The 15217-nt window shown below is 46.4% G+C and overlaps 1 protein-coding gene across 1 annotated transcript in view; it reads left to right on the top strand.

Annotated features, from left to right (window-relative positions):
* The first annotated feature begins 3558 nt into the window (after positions 1-3558).
* The window catches only part of LOC115411460 (5'-AMP-activated protein kinase subunit gamma-2-like), a 28677-nt gene continuing 17018 nt past the window's right edge, over positions 3559-15217 (top strand). Inside the window, exons 1-3 of the mRNA XM_030123593.1 lie at positions 3559-4037; positions 4460-5093; positions 8779-9029. Of these exons, the coding sequence (XP_029979453.1) occupies positions 4496-5093; positions 8779-9029 (849 nt within the window). The 5' untranslated portion in view covers positions 3559-4037; positions 4460-4495. The remainder of the gene's footprint in view (positions 4038-4459; positions 5094-8778; positions 9030-15217) is intronic.

The raw sequence follows: 15217 nt of genomic DNA, 5'->3' as shown, positions 1-15217 counted from the left end.
TCTGTTACTTCATTAAGTATCCAGGTGTGCCTTTTACGCACACTTTGCACTTCGTGTTAAAAAACTTCATATTATTTTTCTCAATTTAAATAAGGTTAGAATTCAAAAGTTGTTCATTTGTGCATGATCTTTAAAATTCTGTCCACCAACTCAAATGTGCACATTGTAAACAAAAGAAAATGACCAGACTAGCATCTGTCTGCCAAGTGTGCATAAAACGCACTGTTTCTAACATTTGATCTGTATGATTAGGACTGAGCTGGATTTACAAAAATAAAATCAAATTAGAGCAGAAAATAAATCAGTATATAATATTTAATAGTTTGATTTATAGGTGTGCATTTTACGCACACTTGGTGACAGATGCTAGTATTTTTGAACATTTGACCTAGCGCCAACAATAATAATAATGCAAATTAACCAGTGTTGGAGTTAATCACTGACATATGCCAGGAGGAAAAAATCTAATAATATGTGATCCACTTTTTATGGAGTATATTGGAAAAATTTTTATTTTTTGTGTTTTTTGCATTAAAAAAAAAGGTTTGTTTCCATTACAAACACAGCATTTAAAGGGTTAAAAAAAAAAAGAGACAATTATTGAGTATTTGGTATTTTTTTTTACGGCTCAAGTTGATGAAATAGAGAAAAGTGTAAAAGAATTAAAAACAAACTGTTTGAATTTTTTTTTTATTTTTTACATTATTTCACAAGTGTGCCAAAAAGGCACACTTGGTGTTTAGTAAGGGCCTTGGTGGACAGGATACCAGAGGGATAACCAGATAAAACCCACTAAGGTGTGTGTGTTTCCAGATCCAGAACACTGTCGGCCTACACAGGCAGACGCAGGAACAGTTTTTCCCTCAGGCCGTCACTGATGAACACTGCACACTTCATGTCGACACCCCCTGGACACTTCCACTCACTGTACAAATACTTCAGTTTGCACTTTCTGTACATATCCCATTGTAAATCCAGTGTAAATCTCCACCCATTGTCTGTGTCTCCAGTGGACTGTTTGTCTGTATCGTGTCCAGGTCCACATGTTGTTCTGGGTTCATGTCTGAACTGTATGTCATGAGCACTGTAAAAACTGAAGCTAAATTCCTTGTATGTGTTCACGTACTTGGCCAAATGAAGCAGATTCTGATTCTGAGTTTGTATATTTAGTTCAGTCTTTATCTGGAGCCTGTCTCAGAAAGATAAAAAAAAATTAAAAAAAATGTCAGAAACACATGGAATTTACTGCTGTGTGATTGGATGTTTGCTGCTGAAATGGCTGATGGGAGTTGTAGTGCACTGAACTGGGTTTGATGTAACAGTCTGAACCTCAGGAGGTGGAGAGAAAGTCCACTAACATGGAGGTTCTGTTAGTTTACACAGGTTTCACTGCATGAAATTACACCTAGAGATGAACAGCAAGAAGGAAATGACATAAAAGGTGAAAATGAACCAAAACCATATCAGACCAACTTTATTTCTAAAGCACTTTAACCCTTTCATGCATAGTGGTCACTCCAGCGGTCAGTCCAGTGGACAGTTCTTCTCCAGCTGTTCTCTTGTATATTCATGGCTTTGGTTGTTTTAGATGCATACACAGTGGACGCTTATGCACCATCCCATAATAATACGTTGACATTCAGACCATTTCTGTCACTTTGCTGCTCTTGATAAACCTGATCTGCACTGACATGTTTGAGTGGAAATCAGCTGCTAATTTTGATTGATTGAAATCTTTATTTCAAACATGTGGACAGTGAAATCAAAACAAAAATCAACCGACAAAATATAAGTACTGGTACATAAAAGATCGATAAGTCAAAAAAAAAATTTAAAAAAATAATGATAATAATAATTATAATAATGAGATAAATAAAATAAATGAAATGAAATTATACATACTCAAAAAGGAGTAGGAAGAAGTAAAAACTTATGTACTCCTACCCCCAGTCTCTCTCTAACTGTTTTCAGACTGAAATTTAAAAGTGTTCAGAATCAAAAAGGTTTTCCATTTTGAATATTTTCTCCATGAAGTGAGTAATAACTAGCATTAAAGTCTGTTAAAATGTTAGAAAACGTCAGATTAGCAGCATGAAAAATGCTTTTATTCCATAGTTTTCACACAGTTTATCACTTTCTGATGATGGGTTTTAATTACATGTTTCTTTGCTTCAAAACTTAAACACATGGTGTCCAGCTGAGTGGACGTTTTTGTAACTCCGTGAAAAATAGGGTCATAAAAAAAATTTCAATCCTGTTTTTTTTTTTTTTTTTCATGTCTGAAGAGGAATGAAAACACTTAGGAAAAAAAATCTTGACTAAGGTTCTCGTAATTCATGCATGAAAGGGTTAAGAACTTTACAGCTGGCCAAAGCGCCGTCCACCAAACATAAACCAAAGGATTAAATAAGTACAAACAGTGAAAACACAGGGCGCAAAGCGGGCTGAGAACGACAAAATACAACCATCATAAAAACAAAGACAAATGAACCCTTTCATGCACAGTGGTCACTCCAGTGGTCACTCCAGTGGTCACTCCAGTGGACAGTTCTTCTCCAGCTGTTGTCTTGAATATTCATGGATTTTGTTGTTTTACTTGAATATCAACCAACACAGTGCACGCTTATGCATCCTCTCAAACAATGCAATTCAGACTGTCACTGTTCTTCATCAGCCTGATCTGCACTCACATATTTGAGTGTAAACCAATCGCTAATGGTTATTAGACTGTAATTAACAGGGTTTTTTTTGTTTAACAACTTTTTTTGGGCATGTCTGAGTAATAACTAGAGACCCAAGAAAGGAAACGTTTTGGCTTTTTTACATTTAATAATTGTCTTGATTGGAGACAGCATGATGCAACAGTTTTTTCAGATAGATTTTTTTTTTTTTTAATTATGGCATGTCCTTTGCAGTGGACAGCATTTTTTAAAATTATTATTATTTTTTTTTTTTATAAAACTGTAAAACTCTTATCCCCTACAGAGGACAAAAATGCATTACTGGGTCTCAGGAGGTTCTAGAATGTTAAAGTGTGAGGACAGATTAACAGCTTTAAAAAATGTATTTCATAGTTTTCACACAGTATGTCAGTAAATGCATGGTGTCCAGCATTTTGTAACCCCATGAAAAATACATTCATTAAAAAAAAACAAAAAAAAATTGATCACATTGCTTTTTTCATGTGTAAAGAGGAATGAAAAAACTCAGGAAAAAAAATCTTGTTTAAGGTTCTCATAATTCATGCATGAAAGGGTTAAAATCTGATAAAATAATAGCATTGTATACATACATATATATATATATATATATATATATATATATATATATATATATATATATATATGTATATATATATATATATATATATATATATATATATATATATATATATATATATATATATATATAAATATAAAGAAACATGTCACTCATTGATTAAAAGCCAATGAGAAAAAGTGCATTTTTAGACATGATTTAAAGACAGGCACAGACTGAGCCTGTCTCATGTGTGAGGGCAAGTAGTTCCACAGCTGTGGGGCAACAGCAAAAAAAAAACAAAAACAAAAAAAACAAAGAAAAAAGAAAAGTGTGAAGTACAACATGTGAGCGGCAGAGGATTGTGTAACGGCTCAGACTAAAGGAGACACGACGCTGGAGTGTCATCACAGACAGACCTGAACCACAATGAAAACCATCTGAGACTGGAACACACACCACAGAGGGTTCAGCCTGGTGTTTTTACAGGGTGGAGAGAGCAGGGGGCGTGGCCAAGAGCAGGAGGCGTGGGCAGACCAGTAGGCGTGGGCAGACCAGGAGGCGTGGCCAACATCAACCCAGAGCAGAGATACTGAAGTGAACTCAGACAGAGAACAGACGAGCAGCAACACCTGTCTGTCTGTTCCACTGTCTGTCTGTGGATCTGGTCTCATCTGGACTCATCTGGACTCATGTGGTCTTATGGTCTTGGTCCGTGGTTCTTTTTCTGGGGATGAACTGAATCGTTTGTTTTCATCTGTGCTCTTGGATCTTCTCAGGTTTGTTTTTGTTTCTCTGTTGGAGTTCAGGACAAAAAAGCACAGAGCTTCAGCCAATCACAGCAGGTTCTGTGGATGAGCAGCCAATCACAGCAGGTTCTGTGGATGAGCAGCGTCCTGATTGGACAGCTGTGAAAGAATCCACTTCAGGGTTTCACACTTTAATGAGATTCTGGAAGAAGCAAATTAACACAGAACTGAAACATGACACCATCACATGTCATTTGTTTCCGATGAGTCGATCACATGTTTGTTTCCGATGAGTCGATCACATGTTTGTTTCCGATGAGTCGATCACATGTTTGTTTCCGATGAGTCGATCACATGTTTGTTTCCGATGAGTCGATCACATGTTTGTTTCTGATGAGTCGATCACATGTTTGTTTCTGATGAGTCGATCACATGTCGTTCATTTTCTGTAGCGCCGTCGCTTTGTGAGGAAACACAGTTTAAAGGCGATGAAGCGTCTGAGCAGCCTGATGTCGAAGAAGTGGAAGGAGGAGAAGGAGCAGTGGGCGGGGAGGAGGAGGAGGAGCGAACCATACGGAGGAGGACAGGATGAAGAAGAGGAGGAGGAGGAGGAGGAGGAGGAGGAGGAGGAGGAGGAGAGGCCGCTGGACAGCAGGGACAAACTGATCCAGATGCTGAGGAGGAAGTCCGAACCGCCAATGGTGGACCTCCAGAGGACCGCCGAGGCCGTCAGGAGGCGGGACCTACTGGAGGAGGAGCGCAGGTTGAAGGGGCGGGGCAGGAGGAAGTCTGCGTCGTGGCTCCTGGTGGAGGGCGGGTCCAAAGGTGTGAGTGACCGGAAGCCGAAGGAGGCGGCGGACGCGCGGACCCTGCGCCGGCGCTCCGAACCCTGCGGCGTCCTGCACGTTCAGCTGCTTCCTCTGTCCGACAGGAAGAGGCGGGAACTGCTGCAAAGACGCACCGGACGCAGGATGTCCTGCAGCGACGAGGCCGACGACAATGGGACCAAGACCGGGACCAAGACCGGGACCAGGTCTGGACACATGACCAGAGGACAGTCCGATCCCACTGGACCACTGGGAAAGAGTAAGCAGCTCCAACTCCAGTTTCAGATCCTGGAAACAAAAACTGGTGGAGTCACAAGCACGACTCCGAAAAAGGAAGATTTTAACAAAAGTATTTTAATAACGAAAAAGTGGGTTTAACAAAAAGCGCTCCAAAGGAGGATTTATAATACTAACAAGAACAGCTGAAAAGGAAAAAATCTGAGAAGGAATTTGTATGAAAGAAAAAGAACAAAAATGGAGCAAAATAATGACAAAAATGAACAAAACTGAACAGAAATCAACAAAATAATGAAAAAAAAATTAACCAAACCGATATGTGCAAATGTCATAACTAGTTAGAGACACAACTAATTAACAAGAAATTCAAACAGGTTGTAGAAATCCACTGGACTTTTGTCCAAATGAATCTAAAGACTGGAGGGTTCTGCAGCTGGAGGGTTCAAATTCAAACTGTCTGAACTATTAGGGTCCAAATACACAAAGAAACTAGAAAAGCACTCAGAGAGCACAGACCTCCACCAAGACAGATCTGCCCCCCAACCACCAAAATTTATCATTTCTTCCTTGGGTATCAGTATCAACATTTCCAGAAAACTTCATGAAAATCCATCCATAACTTTTTGAGTTATGTTGCTAACAAACACACAAACAAACAAACACACAAACAAACACACCAACAAACAAACACACAAACAAACACACCAACAAACAAACACACAAACAAACACACCAACAAACAAACACACAAACAAACATGCAAACACTCAAAGCACAGTGATCACACTACCTCTTGGCGGAGGTCATAATTTAGTCCTACTTTGAGCTTTGTAAATGATTAGAACAAAAGTTATTAAATTACGAAAGTGGCGTTGGTTGCTATTGTAAGCAGAAGTCACATGACCTAATCACAGAGACGACTGTCTGACCAATCAGTGGTCTGCAGTGTTTACACAGTGTCACCTTTAGTATCTGGTCCTGGAACCTCAGCAGAGGTGAGACCGAAAAACTAGTACCAGGTACCAGATTCCGGGTCCTTTTTCGTAATGGAAACGCAAAAAGACTGAGTCGAGTCGAGCCGATACCGCATCGTGGAAACAGGGCAATTGTGTCCTCAAACCAACATGGTGGACTTCCTGTTGGGTTTCTGGACTGAAGTCGACCTGGTTCAGTGTGTCCGGGTCAAACCTCAGGCAGTGGTGGAATTCATGACGTTATGGTTACTGAGTACTTTCCGATCCAACGATTTGAGAAGTTTTAGTGTCAAACGACTTTAGTTGACTCTGAGCAGAGCGGAGGTCCCTCCAGTTAATTGTCAGTGGCTGAAAATGTCCGATTAGAACCAGCTGAGACCGACGCCGACATTTAACACTGACAAACAAACTGAACTGACCGAAGTTCAGCAGTAAAAGCTGCTGATGTGACACTGACTAGTTGTTAATTCCAGTTCAGATAAAATCCCGGCGGTCGTCAGATCTGTTTCTAATGTTTAGGACCTCTGCTTTTGAAGGTCCAGTTCAGCTCAGATCCTCAGAGGTTCTGGACGTCTGGGGTGGACATTCAGAGGACTCTGATGGACACTGGTCCTCCTCAGTGTTGGACTCCAGACTCTCAGACGAGTCTAATGTTGTTCTAATCTTGTTTGTCTCTGAGTTTATGTCATTTCAGCACCGCAGACCTGGTGTTCAACACAACTAACCTGTAATCAGAGTCTGAGTCACAGTCTGCAGAGGACAGTCATGTCTGAGTCCAGAGGTCAACCAAGAGTGGACAGAGTGGACATGTGGACAGAGTGGACAAGTGGACAGAGTGGACATGTGGACAAGTGGACAGAGTGGACATGTGGACAGAGTGGACAAGTGGACATGTGGACAGAGTGGACATGTGGACAGAGTGGAGAGAGTGGACAGAGTGGACAGAGTGGACAAGTGGACATGTGGACAGAGTGGACAGAGTGGACATGTGGACAGAGTGGACAGAGTGGACATGTGGACAGAGTGGACATGTGGACAAGTGGACAGAGTGGACATGTGGACAGAGTGGACAAGTGGACATGTGGACAGAGTGGACATGTGGACAGAGTGGACATGTGGACAGAGTGGACAGAGTGGACAAGTGGACATGTGGACAGAGTGGACAGAGTGGACATGTGGACAGAGTGGACAGAGTGGACATGTGGACAGAGTGGACATGTGGACAAGTGGACAGAGTGGACATGTGGACAGAGTGGACAAGTGGACATGTGGACAGAGTGGACATGTGGACAGAGTGGAGAGAGTGGACAGAGTGGACAGAGTGGACATGTGGACAGAGTGGACAGAGTGGACAAGTGGACATGTGGACAGAGTGGACATGTGGACAGAGTGGACAAGTGGACATGTGGACAGAGTGGACATGTGGACAGAGTGGACAAGTGGACATGTGGACAGAGTGGACATGTGGACAGAGTGGAGAGAGTGGACAAGTGGACAGAGTGGACATGTGGACAGAGTGGACAAGTGGACATGTGGACAGAGTGGACATGTGGACAGAGTGGAGAGAGTGGACAGAGTGGACAGAGTGGACATGTGGACAGAGTGGACAGAGTGGACAAGTGGACATGTGGACAAGTGGACATGTGGACAGAGTGGACATGTGGACAGAGTGGACAAGTGGACATGTGGACAGAGTGGACAAGTGGACAGAGTGGACATGTGGACAGAGTGGACATGTGGTGGGATGACTGGCTTCACTTTGGCTAACCGCCTTAAGTGAAAAAAGCTTGACTTCACGTCTGCCTTTACATGAATCTGAAGATTCAAGTCCGGGTCCATCTGAACACCCAGGGTTCTGATAACTGGCCTGTTGTACTGAGCCAAAGAACCCACATCTACTGGGGAGACTCCAGTTACTTCTCTTAAGACATTTCCGGTTATTCACATTTTTTGTGAAATTATACTTTGTGTTAGTGTAAATACATAAAAATATTTGCATTTACACAGAGAAACATTTACAGTTGTCATTATTTCTCTGTTATTCTGTTCGTATTAGACTGGTCCTGCCCACTGCAGACTGAACTGGTCTGAATGTGGAACTGAACTAAAAGGATTGGTCAGATTTTAGTGTAAATTTTGCATTTCACAAATTCATTCCAAGGGCCGGACTGGACCCTTTGGGGGGCCGGATTTGGCCCCCGGGACGCATGTTTAAGACCTGTGCCACAGACAGACACACAGACACACAGACAGACACACACACACACACACACACACAGACAGACACACAGACAGACACACAGACAGACACACACACACACACAGACAGACAGACACACACACACACACACAGACAGACAGACAGACACACACACACACACACACACACACACAGACAGACACACAGACAGACACACACACACACACACACACACAGACAGACAGACACACAGACAGACACACACACACACAGACAGACACACACACACACACACACACACACACACAGACAGACACACAGACACACACACAGACACACACAGACACACACACACACAGACACACACACACAGACGTATGAACAGTTTATAGACTCACAGCTGTAGAACTGTTGGTGTTGTTGTTTCCTTGGTGTCCACCAGAGGGCGGTGTTTCCACCTGTGACAGTGGGACATCCATTTGAACACTGCCTCCTCCTCTCTCCTCCTCTCTCCTCCTCTCTCCTCCTCTCAGCCCACAGCATTTCGTCTCCTCCTGCTCCTCCTGCTCCTCCTGCTCCTCCTCCTGCTCCTCCTGCTGCTCCTCCTCCTCATGCCTTCCGGTTGGAGACCTACCTGACGGAGCCTCGGCGTCCAGAGACCAGGAGGCTTCGCTCTTATTCGTCTCCTCCAGACACCGGACAGAGATGCTCCTCCTCCACCTGTCTGCCTCTGATGATGGCCCCGCCTCTTCCTGTGTCCCCGTCACTTCCTGTCGGCAGCTTGGTGAGTGTTGTCATCTGCCAGGTTTATTTTAGAGTCCAGACCAGGACCCAGTACTTCAACTGTTTATTTAATATGGAATAATATGTGTTTATGTGTAAAAATATGAATAAGTAAGTAATTAAATTTTATTTATAGAGCACTTTTCACAGTCACAAAGTGCTTTACAGTGTGAAATACAAATAAACAGTACAAATAAAATACAATTAAAAAACAGTTAAAATATGATAAATACATAAAGTGTCATCAGTCTGTGGTGGTCCTGGGTCAGGTGGGAAATTCAAACGCCTGTTTGAACAGGAGGGTTTTAGGTGTTTTTTCAAACTCTCTCCAGAGTCCATGGACCGTAGGTGCAGAGGCAGCTCATTCCACAGACGTGGTCCACAGCTTTAACAGACCTGTCGGCCTGTGTGCTAGAACAGGTGTGTGGAACCATCAGCAGGTTCTGTTCTGCAGACCTCAGGCTACGAGCCCAGCTGTAGGGCTGGATCAGGGCAGTAGTGTATGCAGGGGCCTGGACATGTAGGGCCCGGAAAGTTAGCACCAGAATTTAAAATGAAAACGATCTAGAACAGGAGCCAGTGGAGAGATTTAAGGATGGGAGTGATGTGGGTTCTCCTGTTTGTGCGGGTCAGGAGCCTGGCAGCAGAGTTCTGGACAAACTGTAGACGGGCCAGCTCCTTCTGTTTAAACATGTAAACAGGCTGTTGCAGTAGTCTAAGCCAGAAGACACAAAAGCGTGAACGATCATCTGGAGCTCATTTATGGACACCATAGATCTGAGTTTGGAGATGTTGCGTAGTTGGAAGAAACAGTTCTTCACTAGGTGTTTGGAGTAGAATTCTAAAGACATGTCCTGGTCAAAGATGACACCCAGCTTCCTCAGTTTGGTCTTTACCGAGGAACTCAGGTCTCCAAGGTGATGTTTGATCCCTGGGATTGCACTGTCCGGGGCAATGATGAGGGTCTGTGTTTTGCTGGAGTTCAGCTGGAGGCTGTTCTCATTTAGCCACTGCTTCAGCTCTGACAAGCAGATGATTAAGGAACTCAGTTTGTGGGGCTCAGAGGAGTTAAAGGAGCAGTACATCTGGATGTCATCTGTGAATAGATGATAGGAGACATCACTATACTGTCGGATAATGTGGCCAAGTGGGAGGACATAGAGTAAGAATAGGACTGGTCCCAGGACAGAGCCTTGGGGCACACCACACAGTAGATCCGCTGAGTCAGATTGGAAGTTGTTTATTGACACAGTGAAGCTTCTGCCGGTCAGGTAAGAGGAGAACCAGTCTAGCACAGGACCTGACATCCCTACCAGGTCCCTCAGTCTCTCAGTCATTATGGGATGGTCCACTGTGTCAAAGGCCGAGGACAGATCTAGCAGGACCAAGACCGTGGATTTCCCAGAGTCGGCCTCCATCAGGATGTCACTAGACACTTTTAATAGTGCGGTGTGGAGGTGGAAGGAAAAGACGAAACAGCGTGTAGTCTCAGCGGAGTTTATTTTGTTAGACAAAAGGTTCCTCTCTCTACCACAGGCCTTTTTATTAGAAAACTCCCGCCTCTCCTTCCGGAAACACACCCTTCACAATAAAATGGGTTTTGTGTGTGAGATAACCAAAACTGTGCCGCCACATAGGCCCCCCCAGAACACACAAAACAGCACACTAGGAAGAACCCCACAAAAACAGAGGTATACACCAGCAGTGCAAAACATTAAACATTAAGTATACCTCCTAGGCATTCTAACCGCCCTTCCCCGACGGCTACATTTCACAGGCCCAGGAGGTGAGGCAGGGGAAGGCAAAGGTGCAACAACAGGCGTAGAGTCAGGTGGGCAGCGAGCGTTGGGTGGACGGCCCCGGCGAGCAGGACAAGCCAGCTGAACCTCCTCATCCACGAGCACATACGCGGGCTTCAAACGATCCAATGAAACCCGGTCCCGGCTTGACCCCAGTTCGACCAAAAAGAATTTCGGCCCAACTTCCAGCACGCGAAAGGGGCCGTCATAAGGAGCCTGAAGTGGGGAGCGGTGCTCGTCATGACGGATAAAAACATACTTGGCCGTCATGAGGTCCTTTGGGACGTATGACTGAGGAAGGCAGTGATGCGCAGCAACAGGCGAGAAAATATCAGCCTCACCCCGAACACCGGGCTTGCCAACCACACTAGAACCTGCACCAGGAACACTGGCGAGGAACTCCCCCAGGACCCTCAAAGTCTGACCCAGGACCAACTGAGCGGAGGAAGTGTGCAAATCCTCTTTGGGAGCGGAGCGCAGGCCCAGCAACACCCATGGCAGCCTGTCCACCCAGTTACTGTCCACCAGAGACGCACGGAGGGCAGCTTTCATAGAACGATGAAACCGCTTGCAGAGTCCATTGGCCCGCGGGTGGTATGCAGTGGTCCGGTGAAGGTTAACCCCCAAGGTCTTAGCTACCGTGTTCCACAGATCAGAGGTAAACTGCGGGCCCCTATCAGATGTGAGGTCCGAAGGAACACCAAACCGGGACACCCATGAATAGGGAAAAGCACGGGCCACATCAGAGGAAGCGGTAGACGTCAGGGGAACCGCCTCAGGCCAGCGTGTAGTTCTGTCCACCATAGTAAGGAGGTGGGTAAAACCATGAGACGGGGGAAGAGGACCCACCAAATCCACATGAACATGGTCAAAACGTCTCTCAGGAATGGGAAAAAACTGTAAAGGGGCTTTCACATGACATTGCACCTTTGAACGCTGGCACGCCACACATGTAGAGGCCCAAGCCCTAATGTCCCTCCTGAGGCCCGGCCACACAAACTTGGCACCCACCAACTTAACGGAAGCCTTTACCCCCGGATGCGACAGGGAGTGAACAGCATCAAAAACCCTGCGGCGCCAAATAGCAGGAACCAAAGGCCGCGGATCGCCCAAAGAAACGTCACATAGAAGGGTCGCTCCAGAGTCTTGAAATGTGACATCCTCTAACTGCAAACTAGAACTGGACGTCCTCAGGGCCTGCACCTCCAAGTCCGCAAGCTGGTCAGCAGCCATTTCTGCATAGTCCATCCCCAAATGAACTGTGGCAACCTGAGCCCGAGAGAGACAGTCCGCCACAAGATTAGTCTTTCCGGCAACGTGACGAATGTCCGTGGAAAACTCGGAAATGGCTGAAAGATGCCGTTGCTGCCGCGCTGACCATGGTTCAGAGGTCTTAGCCATAGCAAAAGTAAGGGGTTTGTGGTCAACAAAGGCGGTGAAGTCTCGACCCTCCAGGAGGAAACGAAAATGGCGCGTGGCCAGAAAAAGGGCCAACAGTTCTCTGTCAAAAGTACTATACTTTCTCTCCGACTCACGTAACTTCTTACTGAAAAAGGCAAGGGGCTGCCAGGCCCCCTCCATCCACTGCTCGCAAACCGCCCCGACTGCATAATCAGACGCATCTGTGGTCAAGGCGACGGGCGCTGTAGGGTCGGGGTGGGCCAATAGAGCAGCATTGGCGAGCGCAGACTTCGCTTTCTCAAACGCCCTTGACCTCTCGGGGGTCCATTCTACATCCTGGTTACCCTTTCTGCCCTTTAAAGCGTTGTATAGAGGGTGCATTGTGTGGGCAGCCCGCGGGATAAAACGGTTGTAAAAGTTGACCATGCCCAAAAACTCCTGCAGGGACTTCACAGAGGAGGGACGAGGAAACGCAGAAATGGCATCCACCTTGGAAGGGAGTGGCTTGGCCCCCTGGCGTGACACACTGTGGCCCAGGAACTCAATGTCCGAAAGCCCAAACTGACACTTAGCAGGATTGACAATAAGTCCGTGCTCAGAGAGGCGCTCAAACAGTAGGCGGAGATGAGACATGTGTTCCTCGACAGAGGCGCTCGCCACCAGTATATCATCCAGATACACGAACAGAAAGGGCATATCTCGCAACACAGAGTCCATAAGTCGCTGAAAGGTCTGCGCTGCACCCTTCAGGCCAAACGGCATCCTCAAGAACTCGAACAGCCCAAAAGGAGTGATGACAACAGTTTTGGGGACATCTTGAGGATGGACTGGGACCTGGTGGTATCCTCTCACCAAATCAACTTTAGAAAAAATGACAGCCCTTGCCAAATGGACCGAAAAATCCTGGATGTGGGGGACCGGGTACCTGTCATTAGCAGTAGCATTATTGAGGCGCCGGAAATCCCCACAAGGGCGCCAACCTCCATCTGACTTAGGCACCATATGCAGGGGTGAAGACCATGGGCTGTTTGAGCGGCGCACAATTCCCAGCCGCTCCATGCTGGCAAACTCCTCCTTTGCAATGGCTAGCTTAGCAGCATCCAACCTACGTGCGCGCGCAAAAACTGGCGGGCCTACGGTAGGAATATAATGTTCCACCCCATGCTTGGCCACGGTGGCTGAAAACGTGGGGACAGAGAGGGCGGGAAACTCAGAGAGGAGACGCTGGTACATGTCCCCCATTGCCAGCATGTTAGCGAGAAGCGGGCCTGCCTTCCCCAGGGTACATGGGTAAGAACTAAAAGACAGAGCATCAATCAAACACCTGTTAGATACATCCACTAACAGCCTGTAAGCACACAAAAAATCCGCATCCAGAATAGGGACGGAAACTGAGGCTACAACAAACTCCCAACTAAACTCGCGCCCATTAAAACACACAGTCATAAACCTGGTGCCAAAGGTGCGGATGGGGGTGCCGTTTGCCGCATCCAGTCGAGGTCCATGCTCGTGTCCCAAAGTGTCCGCTGAAGAAGGGGGAACGATGCTCCGCTGCGCTCCCGAATCCACGAGGAAACGTCGATCCGAAGCGCTGTCCTCAATGAAAAGCAGCCTCTCGTTGTTGCCGGTGCACGCAGCTGCTAACGAGCTCCGGCTCTTTCGTTTTCCGGCGGTCGAAAGGAACACGGTGGAATACAGCGTCGAGCCTTTACTCCGAAGCGGCGGTGGTAAAAGCACAGACTGCCCTCTCTTTTCTGGCGCTCGGTGATTGCAGCCACATCCACAGGGTCGTCAACGCTGGGACCTCCAGGCAACAGGGAATGCACCGAAAACTGTCGGGATGCAAGCAGCAGTCTGTCTGCCTCCTCAGCCAGACCCCTGTAATCTTTAGTGCGGACTAGGGGAGAGTTGGCCAGGGCTGTACGCACAGGAGGCGGGAGCTGGCGCAGGAACAGGTGGGTGAAAAGGAACGAAGCATCACCCGAGCCAAGTAGAGCTAGCATATTCTCCATCAGTTCTGAAGGTTTGCTGTCTCCTAAACCCGACAAAGACAGCAGGCGATCAGCTCGCTCGATGTCCGAGAGCTGGTACCGTTGCAGTAACTCTTTCTTCAGCGCTCCATACTTGTCAGCTGCCGGTGGGTCCCGAAGTAGAGACATCAACCTGCGCGTAGTGGCCGGATCCAAAGCCGCGACGACGTGAAAGTACTTTGTGTCGTCCGTGGTTATTCCACGCAGATGAAACTGCGCCTCCACATGCTGAAACCAGGGCTCCGGATCATGCTGCCAAAAGTCCGGTAGTCTCACCGTAGTAGCGAAAACAGCGGGTGCGGCTGCAGCGGTGGTAGAAGGAGTTGCCTCGGTAGACATAGTTTAAACGTCGGGGTCACCAATGTGGAGGTGGAAGGAAAAGACGAAACAGCGTGTAGTCTCAGAGGAGTTTATTTTGTTAGACAAAAGGTTCCTCTCTCTACCACAGGCCTTTTTATTAGAAAACTCCCGCCTCTCCTTCCGGAAACACACCCTTCACAATAAAATGGGTTTTGTGTGTGAGATAACCAAAACTGTGCCGCCACAGCGGTTTGTGTTGAGTGGCGTTGTCTAAACCCAGACTGAAAAGTGTCATAGATCTGGTGTGTCTGCAGAAAAGCTGTCAGTTGTTTAGACACTGCCTTCTCAAGGATTTTGGCCAATAGGGGGAGCTTTGAAATGGGCCTGTAGCTTTTGAAGTCTGTGGGGTCCAGTGTGGTTTTCTTTAGTTTAGGTTCTATGATGGCCTGTTTGAAGGAGCTGGGAAACAAACCAGTTGTGAGCGACAGGTTAAAAACTTTGTGACCCATGGTCCAATAGTGTCAAAGACACCGACAAGGAGCTTATGGGGGAGGAGGTCTGCAGAGTTGGAGGAGGGTTTCGTTTTGGATAAAAGTGCTGAGATGTCCTCCAGTGTCACAGGGTCGAAGGAGGACCAGGTTTGCAGAGGGGGATCAGAT

This window comes from Sphaeramia orbicularis, chromosome 20, assembly GCF_902148855.1.
Source record: "Sphaeramia orbicularis chromosome 20, fSphaOr1.1, whole genome shotgun sequence".
Classification (NCBI taxonomy): domain Eukaryota; kingdom Metazoa; phylum Chordata; class Actinopteri; order Kurtiformes; family Apogonidae; genus Sphaeramia; species Sphaeramia orbicularis.
This window is presented reverse-complemented; position numbering and strand designations above follow the sequence as displayed.